General features: G+C 40.0%; 2 protein-coding genes across 7 annotated transcripts in view; both read right to left on the reverse strand.

The window, feature by feature from the left end:
- LOC147016045 (uncharacterized) overlaps window positions 1-13,064 on the reverse strand; it is a 57,638-nt gene extending 44,574 nt beyond the window's left edge. Inside the window, exons 1-3 of one of the 4 annotated variants that reach the window (XM_085848726.1) lie at window positions 12,956-13,064; window positions 11,439-11,522; window positions 2,260-2,321 (exon numbers count right to left, since the gene is read on the reverse strand). In XM_085848726.1, the coding sequence (XP_085704852.1) occupies window positions 2,260-2,321; window positions 11,439-11,522; window positions 12,956-13,057 (248 nt within the window). In that variant the 5' untranslated portion in view covers window positions 13,058-13,064. Of the gene's footprint in view, window positions 1-2,259; window positions 2,322-8,888; window positions 9,028-9,296; window positions 9,437-11,438; window positions 11,600-12,955 lie in introns of those variants that run through there. The other 3 variants (XM_085848727.1, XM_085848728.1, XM_085848729.1) reach the window with 3 other exon arrangements.
- Window positions 13,065-13,181: 117 nt separating this feature from the next.
- LOC147016046 (cingulin-like protein 1) overlaps window positions 13,182-21,800 on the reverse strand; it is an 89,461-nt gene continuing 80,842 nt past the window's right edge. For all 3 annotated transcript variants that reach the window (XM_085848723.1, XM_085848724.1, XM_085848725.1), the window contains exons 18-19: window positions 21,474-21,637; window positions 13,182-14,066 (exon numbers count right to left, since the gene is read on the reverse strand). In XM_085848723.1, the coding sequence (XP_085704849.1) occupies window positions 13,904-14,066; window positions 21,474-21,637 (327 nt within the window). In that variant the 3' untranslated portion in view covers window positions 13,182-13,903. The remainder of the gene's footprint in view (window positions 14,067-21,473; window positions 21,638-21,800) is intronic.

Consider the following 21,800-nt stretch of genomic DNA (forward strand, 5'->3'; position numbering starts at 1 on the left):
TTTATGTCATTTTTTTTTCACACAAATGCATAGAGTAACAAGACAGAGCATTGAACAATGCCAAGCCTTTCTGGGGGTATATGGATTATATTTTTTGTAATCAAAATTTATAACTATTTCAATGTTGTACAACGCTTTTGTCTGCCAATTTTGACAGAATCTTAAATGCTGTCACAATGAATGATATAAATTACAAAACATCTCGATGCAGACAAACACCCTCAGCAGTGGACACAGCAAACTTGTTCAAAATCCATATTCAAGGTTTAAAATCATTTAATAGTTCATTATCCTGAACATAAAACGGTTCCAGTCAAATTCGACAACTTTGTTGAACTGTCCCCCTAAGGCCTTCCGGGTGTGCGAGTCGGGTTTGACTAGCTGCCTCTAAATGTGACTGATGCTGCTCGAGCCCGTGGTTCTCGGTACACTGCGAGACCCGAGAGAAATGCCGTGAATGTTATTTTGAAACACAATTCGATGTGGTCGAAGGTGCTGCACAAAATCTGTGCATTCTCCACCTGTTTTGTTGAAACGTGCAGAGTGTGGCTGGGATATATGGATTATGTAAGATATACGGATGAATGATCTTTACCAAAGTAGATCAGAATTATGGACTCACTCACATACTCACCCACCGACACACAGATCGATTGCAATAACCTCTCTCACATCCATGAGGCCTTAGGGAACAGGCCTCGATATCAAGTTAATGAACTTCCATCTTCCACACGTCACGTATGATTAGTCCATTCTGACATGGTCACTCAGGTTGAACCACATGCAGTAACACAATTTGACATCACAAAATACACATCAAGCTTTTAGAATCGTTAAAATATATATATATATATATATATATATATATATATATATATATATATATATATATATATATATATATATATATATATATATATATATAAATAATTTTGTTGGTATTTGACTCGCAGGTTTACCTTTCTGCCCTCTTCTTCATGTTATAAAAGTTATCTCCTCCAAATTTCATTTCCCTTCTCTCCCCACTCCTTCCACACGATGCAACCCTCCTTTCATTCTAATATACTACCTTTGTATTTTTACGCCTCTCACCGAAGATGGGCAGAGGTTTTGTTTTCAACTCTGTCTGTCTGTCTGTCTGTGAGCAAGATATATCAAAAAGTTGTAGACGGATTTAGACGAAATTTGGTGGACAGATTCGGTGTGAGACAAGGAAGAATTGATGAGATTTTGGTGAAGATCCTGATCCGGATCCAATTTTTTTTTTAAAATGATTCTTCATCATAAAAATATGGGGCCAAAAACAATATATTGCACGATATCTCAAAAATCTTTGGACGGATTACAACAAAACGAGGTGGATCAGTTGGGTAGGTGACAAGAACAAGTCCATTCGAATTTGGTTCAAGCCTCCATCCAGATTTGGCCCATCAGTGGGATACAAAACGTAAACTGTTCGGCCTGGCGGAAGTATGCGCTCCACTGAGCGCTGTTCTCGTTCTTCTCTATTTTTCTCACTTTTATTTCTCAAGCACCTCCTTCCACCCCTTCCCCTTCACCTTGCGTACGTAAAACATAGATGACCTCATAAGTATTCATTAAAAAAATGTATTCATGAAATGCCAAAAATCAAGTTCCAAAGTAGACAATTTTTTTTAAAACACTAAACTTTACTAGAAGAGCATCAAAAGCGTTTGTGTGTCACAGTTGTGCCTGATGTAGACCGAAACAAGAAGGCCGTTAACATTCCTCATATGGTTGATTAAACAGTTCCTGTTGAAAGATTATTAGTTTTGTCCCAACACTATCGTGAGTATTTGAGACGAATTTTTTCTTCTTTTTTTTTTTTCCTTTTTAACATCGAAACACATTCGAATCTCCTTTTAAGAGCGGCTAATCGGTGAGAATGCTTTCACGTCATGCATTTGCTTCACCGAGAAGAAAGCGGCCTCCGTTTTCACCTGGAATGACCCGAAAACCCCTCGGTAATAGAGTCGTCATTTTGTCGAGTGGGTACCAAGTTTGTACTTTGGTGTTTAATTCCTCTCATCCAGAGCTGCGATTTGGCCTGCACAAAGGTCACGCCCAATCCCTTACAGGTGCGAAATCGAAATACTAATTACAGGGTTTAAACATCACGTGACTGATTCTGGTGGGGGGGGGGGTGGAATAAGCGTTCCACTTCAACATAAACTGATTTATGATTTCATGTGGAAGAAACATTGACATTATTTGGGGAGTGAGGGTGGTGCTTCTTACTTGTGTGGGGTTTGATCCAACCAGGGCCTTTGTAGATCCAACGCTTCCGGTTTCTTTCGCCGCTGGAGAAAAATAGAAAAACAGGACATCATGCATAAATGTACCATGAAACCTTTTAACCTCTTTTATATAATCTTTGTACACAGATATTAATGTTGGTGTTTATTAAGGCTCAACCTAATTAAGCTGCTCTAACATAACTGACTCAACCCCAATATTTTGAAAGCATACCTGTGGGATGCCAGAGCAGTCCCCCAGTTTTATCAGTCCATTCACGTTCCCTTTTTCCTTCTTACATGTCATAGGTGGGTTATCTGTGTACATGCTGTAATCCTTTAAGACCTTCGTCATTACACGTGTAAAGAGATGGACACAAGCACAATGAAACAGGATTGACATTATTTGGGAGTTAGTGAAACAAAACTGCTTGATGGGGCATCAGAATTGAAGAAATGAAAAGTGTGTGTGTGTGTGTCATTCATTTCCATCGCATGTTTGAGCAGGTCAATTCAAGCTTGAATAATTGCAGTATCGAGCACTCAAAGCACCTGAAAGCACAAGCTCTGTACTTGGTACCTTTATGGAAATGATGACCAAATCCATGAACGATAACCTCAGCGCGAGCAGAACATTAGCACAGATTCCCTTGCCTATGCCGCACCAACTGTCACAGTGGAAACTTGGGCCGAGTTGATTTTGAAGGCTCTTTTTCCTTTTATTTATACTCCATAAAAGCTGGCACTTCATATGTTGCTCTCCCAGCACGTGCCTCTGACAACTTCCAGAGTGTGAGACAATTTTAACGTCCACCAAACTGGATTTTGGATACCCACTGGAGTTGGAATCCTCGACTCTTCGTGTGCCTGGTTCCTATGCTGCCGTGGCCACCCACACACTAAGTGCGATACCTCGCTCGGCCAACACACCTGAAGAGCTCAAGTTTGAGCATATGCGTGGGAAGTGCATGCAGGTGTTTTACAGGTCGGACAATCCAAGTCACAGGAAGTCAGCATCCGTCAAGCCCAGTGCCAACCTGGTTCTGGTCAGGAGAAGATAGTCTCCTCACTTTCACTGAATCAATGTAGCCATGCCCAGATTGAAGCATTCTGGAACTGTGGAACCAGGTGTGGGGCTGCGGTGTTTCTGATGACCATGCTCATCCACTTTCAAACCATGCTATATATGTGCGGATACCCTCTCCACATCAGCAATCAAATGTATTATTATCTCTCCGGAATACTCAAATCTCTTTCCTGCACCATACTCCATTTCCAGGACTGCCCTGAAAGAAGAGTGATCAGACTCTTGCTCTTTGTAAAGTCTGTTCCTCCACATGATAGAGACGATGAGATGGGGTTTACACAATCCACTCTTCTTAACACTGGTGTAGATAAACGAGTTCAACCTATCCCCTTCACAACATCAGCCAGCCAAAGAGTCCATCCCACAGGATAGTTCCTTACAAGGCAATAACCCCCTTCAGACTGAACCTCGATCCCCAAGTCCTTTCGATTGTTGTACAGTGACATCATTCTAATGTTTAAATGTGCCCCAAGGTGGTATATCTGTGACACATCCAACATGTCGTGATTGGCCCTTCCATCGATCAATATCGTTTTGCAACATTGACAGCAAGAACCGAGGCTCCAACCCTGCCTTCGGCAGAATCCACCAGTAACTCTAATCCTCCAGTTCTTGATGCCATGTCATCAGCAAAGGTGAGTGCCAGGAATCAATTCAAGTGGTGCATTTGTAATAATAAAACTGACCTCATATGTTTGTAATAATAAAAAGGTATACGATTTGGGTGGCCATGGTTCACTGAAAGTACGGTCAAAGTTGGCATTTCTCTCACTTTACAAGAGTTGAAATCCTTCAATGAAAAATGGGAAAGAAAAACTCGGCTAAAAATCATCGAAAGAGGTCCATTCCTAATTTTTATGATTTTTTTTTTTTTTTGCAAGATTCATTGCGGCTGCATCTCTCGCAGGAGGAATTTCAGTAGAAGTAAAAACTATAAATGAAAGAAAGGCCCAACAATAAGCCCAATATGAGACTCAATGGCAAGGGAGAGAGATAGAAAGATAACTCAAATTCAGAAGCTTTTGTAGAATTTGTTTTAAAATCCGAAAGTTTCCCTGATAAAACTTGATGTCACTTGGAGACGTGCAGATTCCCAAAGCTGAAAATGGTGTTAAACTCCTAAATGGCAGTAATGGTCTTTATTCAAGATAAATGATAAATATCAATTGAGAAATGGCTGAAATTGTGCCAAGGAATAGGGACGGCATCAAATGTTGAACTTGGAAAAAAAATCTGCAACAAACTCAACTTGGAAGATGTAATTATTTTCAGGAAATGTGAAATACCGTACTTGCATTTCCAAGAAATAACGAAAACAGAATTCTATACTTGGAGTATCCAAAATTACTCTCATTATCGATAACAATTCTGCCAATGATCATAATAACTGGTATTATCGACAACAATTCTGCCAATGATAATGATAACTGGTATTATCGATAACAATTCTCGCAATGATTATGATAACTGGTATTATCGATAACAATTCTCGCAATGATTATGATAACTGGTATTATCTATAACAATTCTGCCAATGATCATGATAACTGGTATTATCGATAACAATTCTCGCAATGATTATGATAACTGGTATTATCTATAACAATTCTGCCAATGATCATGATAACTGGTATTATCAATAACAATTATCAAAATGATGATAACTGGTATTATAGATAACAATTCTGCCAATGATCATGATAACTGGTATTATCGATAACAATTATCCCAATTATTATAACTGATATTATAGATAACAATTCTGCCAATGATCATGATAACTGGTATTATCAACAACAATTCTGCCAATGATCATAATAACTGGTATTATCGATAACAATTCTGCCAATGATCATGATAACTGGTATTATCAATAACAATTATCCCAATGATTATGATAACTGGTATTATCGATAACAATTCTGCCAATGATCATGATAACTGGTATTATCGATAACAATTATCCCAATGATTATAACTGATATTATAGATAACAATTCTGCCAATGATCATGATAACTGGTATTATCAACAACAATTCTGCCAATGATCATAATAACTGGTATTATCGATAACAATTCTGCCAATGATCATGATAACTGGTATTATCAATAACAATTATCCCAATGATTATGATAACTGGTATTATCGATAACAATTCTGCCAATGATCATGATAACTGGTATTATCAACAACAATTCTGCCAATGATCATAATAACTGGTATTATCGATAACAATTTTGCCAATGATCAAGATAACTGGTATTATCGATAACAATTATCCCAATTATTATAACTGGTATTATAGATAACAATTCTGCCAATGATCATAACTGGTATTATCAACAACAATTCTGCCAATGATCATAATAACTGGTATTATCGATAACAATTCTGCCAATGATCATGATAACTGGTATTATCGATAACAATTCTCACAATGATTATGATAACTGGTATTATCTATAACAATTCTGCCAATGATCATAACTGGTATTATCGATAACAATTCTCGCAATGATTATGATAACTGGTATTATCTATAACAATTCTGCCAATGATCATGATAACTGGTATTATCTATAACAATTCTGCCAATGATCATGATAACTGGTATTATCGATAACAATTATCCCAATTATTATAACTGGTATTATAGATAACAATTCTCCCAATGATTATAACTGATATTATAGATAACAATTCTGCCAATGATCATGATAACTGGTATTATCAACAACAATTCTGCCAATGATCATAATAACTGGTATTATCGATAACAATTCTGCCAATGATCATGATAACTGGTATTATCAATAACAATTATCCCAATGATTATGATAACTGGTATTATAGATAACTATTCTGCCAATGATTATGCTAACTAGTATTATCGATAATTCTGCCAATGATCATGATAACTGGTATTATCAACAACAATTTTCCCAATGATCATGATAACTGGTATTATTGATAACAATTATCCCAGTGATTATGATAACTGGTATTATTTTGATAATATTATTTTTATACCCCCTTTTGAAACTGAAATTCCTTCCCACAGGTATTCATCAGACATGACAGTAACAATATTTTAATTCCAAATGTTGCAGACAATATGGCACTTTCTTAACGATGTATGAATGCTGAATGAGGCCTTTCGCACACGTGCTGCAGGTGTATTTATACTGGTTCAGTTCTGTTCGCCAGGCACTTTTAACCTGCCTTTGCAAGCGTGAAATCTGTAATTCAAATTGGTATTTAAATATAGTTTCAGAATTCAGACAGAAAATGGTAATTTCAGAATGGTTACCATAATTGTCCTCTTCCTGAATACATATTAGACTCATGAGGATAGAGGATATACGAGAAATGTCCGTGGATGATAGGAGTCACATTCCTCTCGTTTCCTGTTTATACAATTAACTAGCAGTGGCCGTGGTTATACCACGCACGCACATCTTCTTTCACCAACAGATGCAAAAATTGAATACAATTTATCTTGTGGTGGCCCTGGAACAATTGGTTAGGGCCCTGGTGGTCCTAACCCTAACCCTAGAACCAAACACAAAGTACACATTTAGAACGGCACTCAGAGCCCACACAACTCCTACTTCCACCCGCCCCATCCTCCCAAACATGATTAATAGTAAATTGACAAGCTCCAGATAAGACCTTCCCTTCGGAAGGAAACACGAAGGTTTGATTAGAACTCGCCAATCTACGAACCTTCAGCCTTTAACGGGCCCATGTCGTCGGAAGGTTTTGCAATACGGACTGCAACATATCAACTTGGACGAGTTAATCAGGAAGTTCTCCAACTGTTTCGTTGTGCAGACACATCCCTTTCTCACTGGTATGCTTACATGTACTTTCGGCTTCTTTAAAAGTTTTTTGTCGTCGTATCATTCTACAATCCTTACCTGGAAGGCATGAAATACAGTATGTCCAAGCCCCCAAATGACTTTCCTACTTGGGGTTTCTGTGCTTGCACATCGATCAATCTGAGGCCGATTACAACATTTCAAAAGGGCCATATTATGTGTGTTCATTACATTCTTCTAAACAATTGATTGTTCATTTGCATCAACGTTCGTAATCCATTATAAATGGCTTCTGTCAAAAAGATGGTTCCACTTTTTGGGGTATTCATATTCTGGTGTTCTGCTCGAAGTCAGGTTCAGGACTGCCGAAGCAATTTCTTAGCAATGGAAACACTGGGTGGTTTGCCGTTGTCTTCCCAGCAATTAGGGCAGGAATTTGGAATTTGGCAATGGTGCCGGCGATAGTTAGTCTCCTCTTCGCTAAGGACACAGTGGCATCTTCAACATCCACCAACTAAAGCTGTCAGACGGGACGCCCAATTTCACGTCCATACGAGCGACGGCGCGCACATTGATGAATCATCCTGCCTGTGAAACACCAGGATGACAGTTTATAGCTAGGCCAAGATGCAAACCCAGGTGAGACGGCGAGTGTGCACACCTCTCGGACATCATGCCAGCCCATATACAACATCGCAAGCTATTCATCAGACACTTCACAATTCTGTTCGAGCTTCCAGGGGATTTTTGCAGGTTTTTCCAAAGCAGCTTTCATTGGTCCGATAAAGATAAGCCAGATGAACCCGTGCATTAAACCCGATGACCTGTCCGTTCCACAACTGAGAGTATTCATTTAATGAAAATATTGATTTCCATGAACTTTCTCAAACTTAATTCAGCTCAGACTGCCAATCTCATCTTTGGCCGCTCGTCTATATTAAAAAGCTTCAACACCATGGAGTTATACTTGGGGACAATCACCTGTTCTGTTTCCATGGTTTCAAATCCTGGTGTCATGATGGACCCCAAATTTTTCCTATATTCGGCATATTGCTAAAATGTAGGAATCTATTTTCTTCCATCTGCACAATATGACCCAAATCCACTCGAGCTTAACTCCGAGGAATGCTGGTTCTCACTCTCTTAACGTCACTCTTGGATTACTGTAACTCACCGTTAGCAGGGTTGCCCACTTCTCTCAAACCCGAAGGATGCATTCTCAGTACGACTGCAATGCTAGTAGTTTAAACTCATAAATTTGATGATATCATTCGAAAGAGAACTTCGCTGGTTGTTTCGCTAAACTTTGCTGGAGAACTTCTCTCTCGATAAAGAACTTCGCTGGCTCTCAAAAAACCAATTAACATGGAGCAATTAAAATATTGTGACAATAACCTGGAACACCAAACAAATTGGTTCCTGCCAATACATTTCTGATGGAAAAGACATCTTCCACCAATGCAAGAGAAATAGAATCAAACACTCATTTGAAACCCTTCGTAGTTCCTCGCACGAAGATGAAAAATTTTGACGATCGAGCATTCTTCAGATTACTTTGGTTGATCGATCGCTCTTACCTAGTGTAGATGGTTAGTCTTACCATGCTGGCATTGGAAACAGGTGGTGATGTTGAATACAGAGGAAGGAGGAAGGAAAGCAGAAAGTAAAATCACAGCTTTGTATTCTTTCTTATATTAAGTCGTACTGCTACTCAAACACTCACCGCGTCCAAAATTCTCACTCGGATAATTTGCTCAAACATCACAAGGAATGCACGAAACGCGAGTCAAAACGAGTCAAGAGTCACCAAGCTCGATCTGAAAGAAAATTAGTGAGCGCTTGATGCCAGGACAAGCATCATCCTGTTCAAACCACCACCCGACCTGCACTCTCCCACCCCCTCGACCTGCACTCTCGCACCCCCTCGACCTGCACTCTCCCACCCAGACCCCACCCTGACCTGCACTCCCCCATGCAGACCTGGCCTCCCCCCCTCTCACACCCTGACTTGTACTCCCACACCACAACCGATCCTCCATATTGCGTCCTGTCCCCTCCACCCCAACCTGCACTCTCCCCCTCCCATCCCCCCAACCTGTCCCCCCTATTCCCGAAGTGAAGCGAAACTCACGTCCAATTGTTCTCCAGGTAATTTCTTCAGGTGGACTGTGCTTCCCTGCTCCATGCAAGCACCGGGCGCCATTGGAGCAGCCATCGCAAAGGACGAGACGCCAAGATGCAAAATGTATTGGGTGATGGCTGCCTGCCTCCAGGTCTGAAACCCGCATAACCTGCTCCGCTTCTTCCACACTCCATTCCACTGCCAGGAATATTTGAAGTGTACCTGATATCCAATATCCTAGAGCATGTGCAGGGCTTTAAAATAAACGTTCATCGGACGATGGTCCTAATAGTTATAATACTGAATAGCAAGACTACTCTCTACGACTATTACTTCTTTTATGGCCACAATTATCCCACCCTCTTCTGGTCTTATCCCCAATCTTTCATGAAGCAGCTGGCCAGGCCCGACGTTCGACTGAAGGTGGCGCATTGTAGAACTTTATTAACGTCTCTCGAACATGTGCCCACCAATTTTGTTTTAAGCAAATCGTGTTGGGGGACAATGACCATTGAATACGTTTTCTACACGCATTGTTCAAAACATCATTTAATTTGTCCATGAGATTACAAAGCCAATTGTCGAAGATGTACAATCATAGTTAGTTGATAATGGGCCTCATTACAAGACCAATGGTGGCAGATATGGAGCAATTTCTGATGCAACATGATGTAAGACTTTTGTTCATCATTTGTTTCAGATTAGTGGTGTTTTTTTTTTGTTTTTGGACAGAGTCGAGGCTCATGGAAGAGCGAGAACTTAACGGATCAGGCCACAGCAGAACAAAAGGAACAGCAGAGAATGGGATGGGACACCAACAGCAGAGGGATATTTGGACGAATAATGGGCGTGGGGAGGAATGAGGGGAAGGGGAGGATGCACGGGGTGGACAAGATGGTCACAGAAGCAAAGGATGACAGACAGAGCCAACCTACCTGGTGTTATTTGGAACAGAATTTCAGGGGGTCGAATTTCGGATCCTAAATGTCTTAAGCCAGCCACCTTAAACCAACACCAGGCGCTGGGAGAAACAAGCATTACACAAAAAAAATGTGACAGTAATATCATAGGGGAGCATGAACTGCAGCTGGTCATTCTACTGCGTTGACATTTGAAGGTGCACACCCATGGATGCTGGATTTCTACTCCACCCGAACATGCCAGACTTATCAGTACGGTCTAGCTCGACCAAATATTCAATCGAAAAATCATAATTCATAGAAATCAACATAATCTGATGTCGACCGATATGCGTGTGCCCACGCCAACATTAGTTCTTTGCTTACTCTAACTTCGACCTAAAATCTCAAGACCATTTGACCTCAATATCTAATCTGTACATACGTATCATGGTACATGTACTTGGTTTAATTCAAATCTCTACCTCGATAACATTTTCTTTTTCCCGACATGACCTCTGACCTTTGACCTCTTGATGCTAAAATTTAAATCAGTTCAACTTTGCATCACAATATGTACATGTATCAAGTTTGGTCAAAATCCTATCATCGGCTCACAAGTTAGCACGGTAACAGGATTTTACATAACATAATCTCTGACCTTTGACCTCTTGACACAAAAATCTCATTAGTTCATCTTTACATCATGATACATACTTGCACCAGATTTGATTTAAATCCCTTCAGCTGTTCTCAAGTACAACATTTTTTTACCTGACATGACCTCTGACCTTTGACCTCTTGACTTCATAATTGGATAAGCGGACGGACGGACAACCTGAAAACATTATGCGTCCAGTGACCTCGTCAGCAGAGGCAAAAAAAAAAAATAGAAGAAAAAAAGGTTACATCTTTTTTTGAACGACTATCGAGACACGTGTCCCATTCACAGGTAAACTCCATAATGGTCACAAGACATACACATGGTTGTTCAGGTCGGGCGAGTCCTCGTCAAAATAATCCTGATCAGATCTGTCATTACCATGAATGGTCTCTCAAAATATGCTAAAACAGAGTTTATAGACCAAATCTTCCAAATGAGCCCAGGTGGTCATTATTGGACTCCTCACAGAGCATCAGCAAAAAAGGACATGTCAAACAAACAAAAAAAAACCTCCCCATAAATGAAGGATTCTTTAACATCCAAAAACCCACTCTTGTGAAATTCCTCGATTCCAAGTTCACTGCTCACCTCTACTCCATTGCTCCACTCTCCCGCTTGTAGGACCTCCTTCCTCAGTCTGTTCAATCCCACCCTTCTCTCCAATGTTTCAACCTGCAAGTACACCATCTCGGCTCATCCTCCGTCCCGAGCCATGATCTTTTCTACCCTCGTTAATTAATTAAACCTTCCCCCTTTACTTGCTTGTCACTATATAGCCATTTCCTTCCTCCTCCTCCTCCTCCTCCTCCTCCTCCACTTCCATCAATCACCCCCTCACTTGCGTCATGTCTCACTGCTCCACTATTAATGTTACTCGATATAGCCACACTCACCCCATTCTTCTGTGGACGTGTATCAAGCATCAAAACCACACATGGTTTCTATCCTTTAAAGCATATAGGGCAGCTCACCTTGCTAAAAGTATACAATGGCAGTCCACCATTAATCATGGCAATTTTAGTCGCATCAGATTCCATGACATCTCAGAGATGAGCTATCCCACCAAGTGCAGTCTAGTCTACAAACAAATCCTGGAATAAAATTCAAGTTTATTTCTCAATTTTGCAAATAAAAAAATTTCACCAAAACGAGTGACCGTATAGATCGTAGAGTTGTTTAACCCCAGTTGTATCGTGAGGTTGAAAGGGGGCACGGTGGGTGAAAGATCGATGAAATTTGGTACGATCACAAGTTTGCAACACACAAATCATAGGAGGACTCAAACAACCGTTGTGTTGTGACATCTACGATGTAAGCAAGCCTTGGAAACTATCAAAATGCAAATAGTGCGTCCTTACCCAAGCCTCAAGATGAAACGATGATTATTGATCGTGATACATGCTCTTTGAACTACTTTACGTCGAGAACGAACACGAAGGGAAGGGAAACGATGACAAAACATAGCATTAGCCCACTTTAGGAACTTTGCCCTGAATGCTGAAAGATGATTAACTTTGCTCGTCAGGAGGGTAAAGTCTAACGAAGGTGTACTGCTCGGAATTACTCGTGTTCCGAGTTCACTCAGTGGGTTGAACTCGTGTATTTATGTGGCGATTGCGGGTTCAAATGCTGACCACCAAGCATTCTAGATCATTTTCAGCAGCACCCTCTCTCGTTTCAGCTCGCCTTATCGGGCGATGGAACATCATCACTTGAAAAATGCAACTGAACAATATGGCTGACGTTTTCAGGAGATAACTTGTATAGGTGAGGAAATAGCCAATCATAACGAGTGGACAAGTCACATGTAGATCAGATCAAGTTGGGCAGGCAGGTAATCGCACACTGAGGGTCGTTAGTGAGCCGTCCAGGTTTTTTCCCGACAGTCCAACGGTGATGCGGCAAATCCCCCGTAACCATCTCGATTTCCTGAAGATCATGATCCAAATCCTTAAACGCCGTTGTCTTCAGCAGACCACTCGGTGGTAAGACGAAGCAACACAATTGTTGCGATGAATAGAACGTCCCGGTTGTGAAACTCAAAAGTGTACCCGGAGTTTAGAGTCTCTTTCAAACAAAGCAAACATACCTACAAGCCAACTCACCTGCCTTTGCCAAGTGTTCGACCATGCCAGGGCAAAGAATAAACAGGGCATACAGAGAGCAAAAATCCACACAAGCCCAACAGTTTTGAGCACGCGACTCATTACATGTGCTAACAGAGCAGAACGCGAGGTGGGGCAGGTATGATGTCACGTCTCCCTTTCTAACCTGGCACAAAGCAACATCAATGCCTCCAAGTCAGGCTTTTTTGGCAACCAAACACAGAGGTAAAATCACCAATATACTTTATTCATCCTTTACAGAGGTAGATAGATAAATACAGTAGAAACACTAAAATCAAAAAAAACAATTAAAAATATGGTGAGTTTGTAACAAATTTGATGCGGCAGAACCATTATATTGAACGAGTAAAAGGTAACAGTGTCCCACATTTCCCACAAATCATCAATATGAACAGATTCCTAAAAACACTACTATGAACAACAGACAACATGAAAAAAACAAAACAAAAATGATTGAACATACAAAAATATGGTCAGAGGGTTAAATTGTTTTAGGTTCTGTTATTTCAGGTGCAGGAAATACTGACAGAACATCTCTCACCAAGCAAATAAAATTTTTTTTTTAAAAAACAACAAAAAAAAAACAGCCATTAATCTCATCATTGCTCTATTAAAGTTTGATATAAAGAACAAACAACCAAATAGTACAAAACTGTACAAAAGGCACTGCTCACTAGGTACGAGACGAGGAGTTTTTGCGGACAGCCGATCACTGTGTGAATGATCGATAGGTACGACCCAATCCTGAACTCAAAACGATGCTCGTTTTTAAGTTGACCCGGTGGAAAGCAAAGGTACAGGGATGATCCACTTTGCACCTTGCACCTCTCCACAACAACCTCATTAACGCACGTGGACCTCATTCCCCAAGCACAATAACATTTCGTCCCTCAGCTACACCCAGCCTGAGGCCGGTTTGAGGCCACGTCAACAGCTGCTCAGACGGAGCTCTCCATTGGCAATGAGCTTTCTTCTTATGGTCTGGCTGACTCCAACGTCTGACAGGCTGTCATCTTCATCCTCATCCTCTGTCGTCATGTCCTCAAGATCATGTGACAGAGACAGAGTTGGGAGAGTTGCATTTCGGCGCCTGCATTGAAAACAAAATCAGTAGTCAGGCAAGCAGCACAACAATCAAACAAATATGAAGTATCAATGGTCGCAGAACGCAAAAATTGGGTAACTAATAAAATAAATCAATAAAACGGGGCAAATTTGAAGAGCTGCGTCTATTGTTCATTTCTTATTCACCTTTGTTCTGCCGTGACTGAGAATATTTATGTTGTAGTCCATCTTTTTCCACTTGTGGAACTGTCTTCCAAAGTCTGTTATCTCAAGCTTTTCCCGACACCATTTCAAATCTGTTGCCCATCACCACCCAAATGGTTCCTCTCCGTTTCTAGTACCAAGCTCTACTCCACCTGCTGAGAGTTTCCACCCTTCTCTACTCATGTTGTGGGGCATCCATCTGTTGTTGTTCTGCAGTTTTTGTTTTGCCCCATTCTGCTCTTCATGCCTGGTGTTGGCTTAATGGTTAAAGTAGTGGGTTTGGGATCCTAGGGTCCTGAGTTCAAATCCCGCTCAGCTGTTGAATTAACACCAGGTGGGGTTGACTCTGCCTGTCATCCTTCCGAGGTCGGTAAATTGAGTGCCAGCTTGCTGGTATACTGTGTCGGAGTGGCGACCCGTCCAGGATTGTTCCCAATAGCTAAGGAGACTGCTTCGGCGGCACCAACGCTCTGCACAGAGTATGGTCCTAATGGATAATGGATGGATTCTGCTCTTCCACAAGCCTCAATCTTCTTCTTCTTCCTTCGGCTGCTCCCGTTAGGGGTCGCCACAGTAGATCATCCGTATGATCCGCATAGTGATTTGGCACATGTTTTACGCCGGATGCCCTTCCTGACGCAACCCTGGTCGCCTCTTACGACATAGGGATATGGTACACCTATTTTAACCGGGGTATACACCGGCCCAGTATACTGGTACTCATTTCGCCAACCTCGGAAGGATGACAGGCTGAGTCAACCCCCTGGTGTATTAATTCAGTGGCCTAGCGGGGCTTGAACTCAGGACCTTTTGGATCCCAAGCCGCTGCCCTAGCCAATGCGCCAACACCAGGCTCATATATATATATATATATATATATATATATATATATATATATATATATATATATATATATATATATATATATATATATATATATATATATATATCTTAATAATCATACAACATATACTAAGTTTGTGTGTTCAGTTCATTTCTATGCACTCCTGAAATGCTGGATGGAATGACTTGAAAAGTGGTGGTTCTACTCAGAGTGTGCACATGAAGGTTTCGAAAAAGAAATGCAGGGGTTTAGGGTGAGGGGAGACCCCAATTCTTTTTCCGTATGTGTATCACATAGCGCCACCTGGTGGATAAAATATATCAATTCTCTGAGGGAACCAACCTCTGCTTGTAATATCAATAATATATAAATCTGCGAGCAGTGATGCAGGGGCCCAAGCACCCCTTGTCCAATATGAGGCAATTTCCAACTACGTGACCTCTGACGTCATTGTAACATATATATATATATATATATATATATATATATATATATATATATATATATATACACATATACATATATATATACACATATACATATATATATATACACATATACATATATATATATACACATATACATATATATATATACACATATACATATATATATATACACATATACATATATATATATACACATATACATATATATATACATATACATATACATATACATATACATATATATATACATACATATACACATATATATATATATATATATATATATATATACATACATATATACATATATATATATATATATATACATACATATATACATATATATATATATATATATATACATACACATATATATATATACATACACACATATATATATATATATATATATATATATATATATATATATATATATATATATATATATATATACATATATACACACCCCAGCGATACTCGATCATATGTGCAAAATTTCACATCATTTGGTTGAACGGTTTTAAAGTAGAGGATTGTTTAAAGCTGTTCACCTTTAGTCCAACATGGCAATCAAACTGCGTGACCTATTACGTCATAATTTCCACACGTTGCATCACATACGAGGCTTGGAAGAAGGGTTTTATAGGTTTTTGTGCAATCCAATATGACCGCCAAACCACGTGACTGATGACATCATCACAATGACCCTACATTCCACATGTATAAACATATCTACAAGGTTTCGCTTCCATCTGATGAGCAGTTTTGGAGAAAAAGGTTTTTCAATTTTTTTGCACCATGGCTAGTCCATCATAACCTGACTAGTATCGAATAAATAGCATTTGCGGTTTCGGAGAAGAAGATTTTTTTAAAGTTTTTGCTTAAATCCAAGCCGTTGCCATGGTGATTGCAAAATCAAAACTCATAAACAATATGCATCAGCTCCCATTCACCCCAACGTTCCTCTGAAGTTTCAACTTAATCGGAGAAGTGGTGCCGACGCTACAGCTTCCACAAAATTTGGCGGAAAGACTAATAATAAAGAAAACACCAATAACAATAGGAGACCAAGCATTCGTATGCTTGGTGCCCGAATAATAAAAACTGCAAACAGTGATGCAGGGGCCCAAGCACCCCTTGTCCAATGAGGAAATTACAAACCATGTGACCTATGACATCATCGTTAACAACATATATATACAAGTATTCCCCAGGGGTAATCGATCATACGGTATGTGCCAAGTTTCACACGAAGCGGTCCAACGCTTTGGAAGAAGAAGATTTTTTATAAGGTGTTCACCTTTGATCCAACATGGCGGCCAAATCACGTGACTGATGACTTCATCTAGGACAACTTTTTTGCACCGCAAGTAGTCGATCATAACCTGCTAAGTATAACAATCAATAGCATTTGCGGTTTCGGAGAAGAGTTAAGTTTTCGTTTAAATCCAAGCTGGTTGCCATGGTGATTGCAAAATCAAAATTCAGAAAAAGGATCGCATAAACTCACATTTACCCCCAACAGTTCTGGGAAGTTTCAACTTGATCAGAACAGCAATTTCGGAAAAGTCGTTTTTTTTAGGTTACAAAAACATGGAGAAGTACTCCGAGATGGCATCACTGATGATGTCATCAATTTTGTTTTTATCTCCATTGCCACACCATGTGACTGATGAAAAATAAATTTTATATTCAAGTTGTCATTGTTGTGGAGATGACAAATATGTTTCGTGTTAAAATCGGACAATTTTTTTCGTTTGTTTTGAACCTCAACGGGGCTGACAAACCGCTTCACCGATGACATCATCTTATACAATATTTCTGCAGCATGGATAGTCGATCATAAGCTGCCAAGTATGGAATCAATAGCATTTCGCGGGTTGAGAGACATAATGTTGTAACTGCATTTTTGGCGAAAGCGAATAAAATGGCTCTCATGTCTAACAAAACACCATTTCACGGGTTGAGAGACATAATGTTGTAACTGAAAATTTCCCATTTCCTGCAAATCGCTAATGAAAGATAAATGTTGTTTTATTAGACATGAGAGCCATTCCATTCAATCTCGCCAAAAATGCAGTTACAACATTATGTCTCTCAACCCGCGATTTACGGTTTGGACGAAGAAGATTTTTGAAGTTTTCGCTTAAATCCAAGATGATTATCAGGGCGATTGCAAAATCAAAATTTTGAAAAAAAAAAAAGATGTCATTAATTCCTGTGATTCCTGTGACCCAAACATTCCTGTGAAGATTCCACTTAGTCAGCACTGCCACAAGATTTGGAACGAGAATAATAATAAGTCTGATAATAGGAAACCAAGCGTTTTTATACCTGGTCCCCTAACTGGCAAATACCACCCGTCGCTTTGCTGCCGGGAATACCGAGAGAGGGAAGGGAGAGAGAAAGATAGGGGAAGAAAGAAGAGGGGTGGGGGCGAGGGAAGAAGGAAGGAGTGTGGGAGGTGGGAGAGAGACAGAGACAGAGAGAGACAGAGAGAGAGAACAAGACGTGTCACTTCGATAAGATAAGAACAAAGCTGACCTTGCCGTGATATTCAAAATCTCTCCCCCCCTCACTCCCCGAGGGACAAATTCATTGATATGGCTGAAAGATGTCATGTTAGAGATGTTTGTCCTTGTCGCCATGTAATGAATCTGGAGCATGTTCAGTTACCAAGTTTCTTGTAGAGCACTTGCCAAGTGGCGAAGCACTTTAGCAAGCACTCTATTAAAAACCGTCAATAAGGAACGGTGGGCTTGGCAAGCACTAGCAAGGTACTTGATAACTGAACATACTTCAACATCTCGACAGCATACAGTACATACAAAATACCGACAAAGGGACATTTGTTTTTTTTTTAGATCCTCGTGGAGGATCTCTAAGTCTTACTCACGTTGTTGTTTATCTTCTTCTTGAGGGCTTATTTGTTTCACAGCCTACAGTTTTCATCGAAACTTCCTGAAACTTGGCGTATATATGTAAAAAGACCCTGCGCAGAGAGTAACCATCTCCGATTTTGAAAATTCCTCCGAGAAAAAAAAAGTTATGACGTCAAAATATCTCCGCAAATGGAAATCGCCTAAAAAAATTATCTCTGTAACTAGGCAAGCTTTTTGAATTCTGTTTGCGGGAATCGAATAGGGCATTAGCAAAGATGAATTACCGCAGTATATGATACATCACTATGACGTCATTCTTATTTTTTGACATTTTTTGTTTCACAACCCAGAGTTTTCATCGGATCTTCATGAAACTTGCCATGTATATGCAGAAAGCCCACGCGCAGGCAGTAACCATCTCCGATTTTGGAAATTCTTCCTAGAAAAAAGTTGACGTCATAATATCGTCGCTAATGGACATCGCCTATCCCATTATCTCCGAAACTAGGCAAGCTGTTTGAATTTTGTTTGCAGGAATCAAGCTGGGCATTAGCAGAGATAATTTATCGCAAACCTGATCCATCACAATGGCGTCATCATTAAGAAGACGAGGATATTAGCTCATTTGAGCTTGTTGTATTAAAGATTTCAAATGTTACTCAAGACTTTTCGTTGTAAATGAAAACGTACTTGTTCAGTTTAATTTTTAAAATCTACATAAACTCAGAGGTGATGTTGAGCGTATGAAAGTGGACATGCACATTTTATTCAACTTTAAAATGTATCTGCCCATCATAACTTTGAAAGGAAGTAAAAAAACAAATAAAAAATAAAAAAACTATCTCTTAGGAATTTCCCCAGCCACCTGACTAATTCATTACATACGTTTCAAATGTTTATTTATTTCACATAATATGTGAATTACATGTCCATGCACATGTGAAATAGTTTGTTTATAAATACTGTACTTGCACATTATTCAGCCTTGGAAACTCATGTGAAAACAAAAACTTTTTCATTAAAAACTTCACCATTTTCTTTCCTCTGCATTACGAGAGCATACCTTCTTTGGGCAGCGTATAATAGATCGCTGCCACGATCACTCAGACCAAAACACGCATTACCTCGTTTCCTCTACACGAGTTGTAATCAAAAACGTACCTTTGTTTCCTCAAAATGGTTCCTTTATTTAATGATAGAAGACGCGTTGTTCAGTCTTCTAATGTACACCAGAAGCCCACGAAGCCCCAGAGCTATGCAGAGCGAAAACTAGAAGGGCACTCGATAGAGCGCATACCTCCGCCAAGCTGATTAGTTGACGTTTTGTAGCCCACTGATGGGCCGGATCTGGATTTGGACCTGAACTAAAATTTAATCGACTTGTTCTTGTCACCAAACCAACTCGTCTACCAAGTTTTGTTCGAATCCATCCACAACTTTTTTGAGATATCTTGCTACAAGTCATTTTTGGCTGAATATCTTGATGGTGAAGAAGCACTTTAAAAAATTACCCCCGGTTGGGGGTGACGGTCATCTCTGAAGCGATGTAGATGTGGATCTCTGATCGGCTTAGAATGGCTTCGATGTCGTCTTGTCTTTTGGTTCAATGTACAGACGAAAGCCCGGGAGTAAAAAGGATAGAAAACCTCAGAAATCAAACTACATTTCTGAGTTATCTGGAGATAAATTTTGAAAATGGTTGATTTGGAACATTTATGATCAATGTGTCTTCAAAAGGATAGAAACCGGACCTCAGAAATCAACCTGCATTTCTGAGTCATAAAAGGCGGATGATATTTTGACAATGGATGATTTAACAAGTTTACAGCATCGGTGACCTTGACATTGACCTTCAATCAGGTCTAAAGTCATACCATCGTGCATCACTCATCGACCCCTACCTACATACCAAGTTTCATCAAGATTGGGTGAAATTTTTTTGACCGTATCACATCGACGATTTTTCCAACTTTGAAGACACGTGACTCGATAACCAGCATGAATTTTAAAAACCGGCCTGACAAAATTTAGAAGTTGTTCCATATTATCAGAATCCGAAGAAATTTGGAAGATCGGATAACAAACGGCAGAGGAGATAGATTTTGAAAATGGACGATTTCACAACTTTGGACTGACCTTGACCTTGACCTTCAATCGTGTCAAAAGTTATACCGTCGTGCATCACTCATCGACCCCTACGTACATACCAAGTTTCATCAAGACCGGGCGAATTTTTTTTTTGACCTTATCACATCGACGATTTTTCCCAACTTTGAAGACATGTGACTCGATAACCAGGACGAATTTCAAAAAGACCGGCCTGACCAAATTTAGATATTGTTCCATATTATCAGAATCCGAAGGAATTTCGAAGATTGGATCATCAACGGCGGAGGAGATAGATTTTGAAAATGGACGATTTCGCAACTTTGGAGTGAACTTGACGTTGACCTTGACCTTCAATCGGGTCAAAGGTCATACCGTCATACATCCCTCATTGACATCTCCCCACATACCAAATATCAAGAAAATCTTCACCAAAATCGAATCAATTCCTTCTTGTTACATACCCAACGTGCCCACCAAGTTTCGTCCAAATCTGTCCACAACTTTTTCAGATATCGTGCGATACATCATATCGTTTACGCACTTACAATCAAAAAATTATCGGATCCGAATCTTCACCAAAACCAAACCGATTCTTCCTTCTCACCTAACCAACTCATCTAGCAAGTTTCATCCAAATCCGTCCGCAATTTTTTTTTTGAGATATCCTGCTATATGTTGTTTTTGGCCCAATAGTGAAAAATCACGAAAAATTCTCAGATCCAGATCTGAATTTGGATCTTCACCAAAATCTAATCATTTTGTCCATGTCACATACCATATGGGGCAGTAGGCAGCATCTGTGGCAGCATCGACGATGGGAATGTCAAGGGATTCCCCCCCCCCCCTCAAAGCATATGAAAGCTACGCATTACCATCAGGCAACTCATCTCACTGCAATCAAGCAAGTCCAACTGTGAGAGTGGCATGACCTCTGCTCAACTCACCGTAGTTCATTCCGAAGACCTAACAATTGTGATTGCAAAGAATCATTGACTTCCATCTGCTCCTCCAGGTCTCTCTGAATCTTTCGTCGCTGTCCGTCTATTCGATCATTCTCCTCCTCGGTCTCTGCCAATTGTCGCTTCAACATCTTCAGCTTGAGGTTTACCTGCACATCGCAACAATGAGCAAAATTTACAACCCCTTCCCCACCCCCAACAATGAGCAATCAGGGACAGGCATAAAACATTATGGAAGAATTTCTGTATCATAAGCAATTAAATGTGGGGGTGGAGGGAGGGGTTGAGGGGTGATATACTTAAACAAAGTTG

Source organism: Eptatretus burgeri, chromosome 12, assembly GCF_056783735.1.
Source record: "Eptatretus burgeri isolate ZD-2024b chromosome 12, Ebu_testis_v1, whole genome shotgun sequence".
Classification (NCBI taxonomy): domain Eukaryota; kingdom Metazoa; phylum Chordata; class Myxini; order Myxiniformes; family Myxinidae; genus Eptatretus; species Eptatretus burgeri.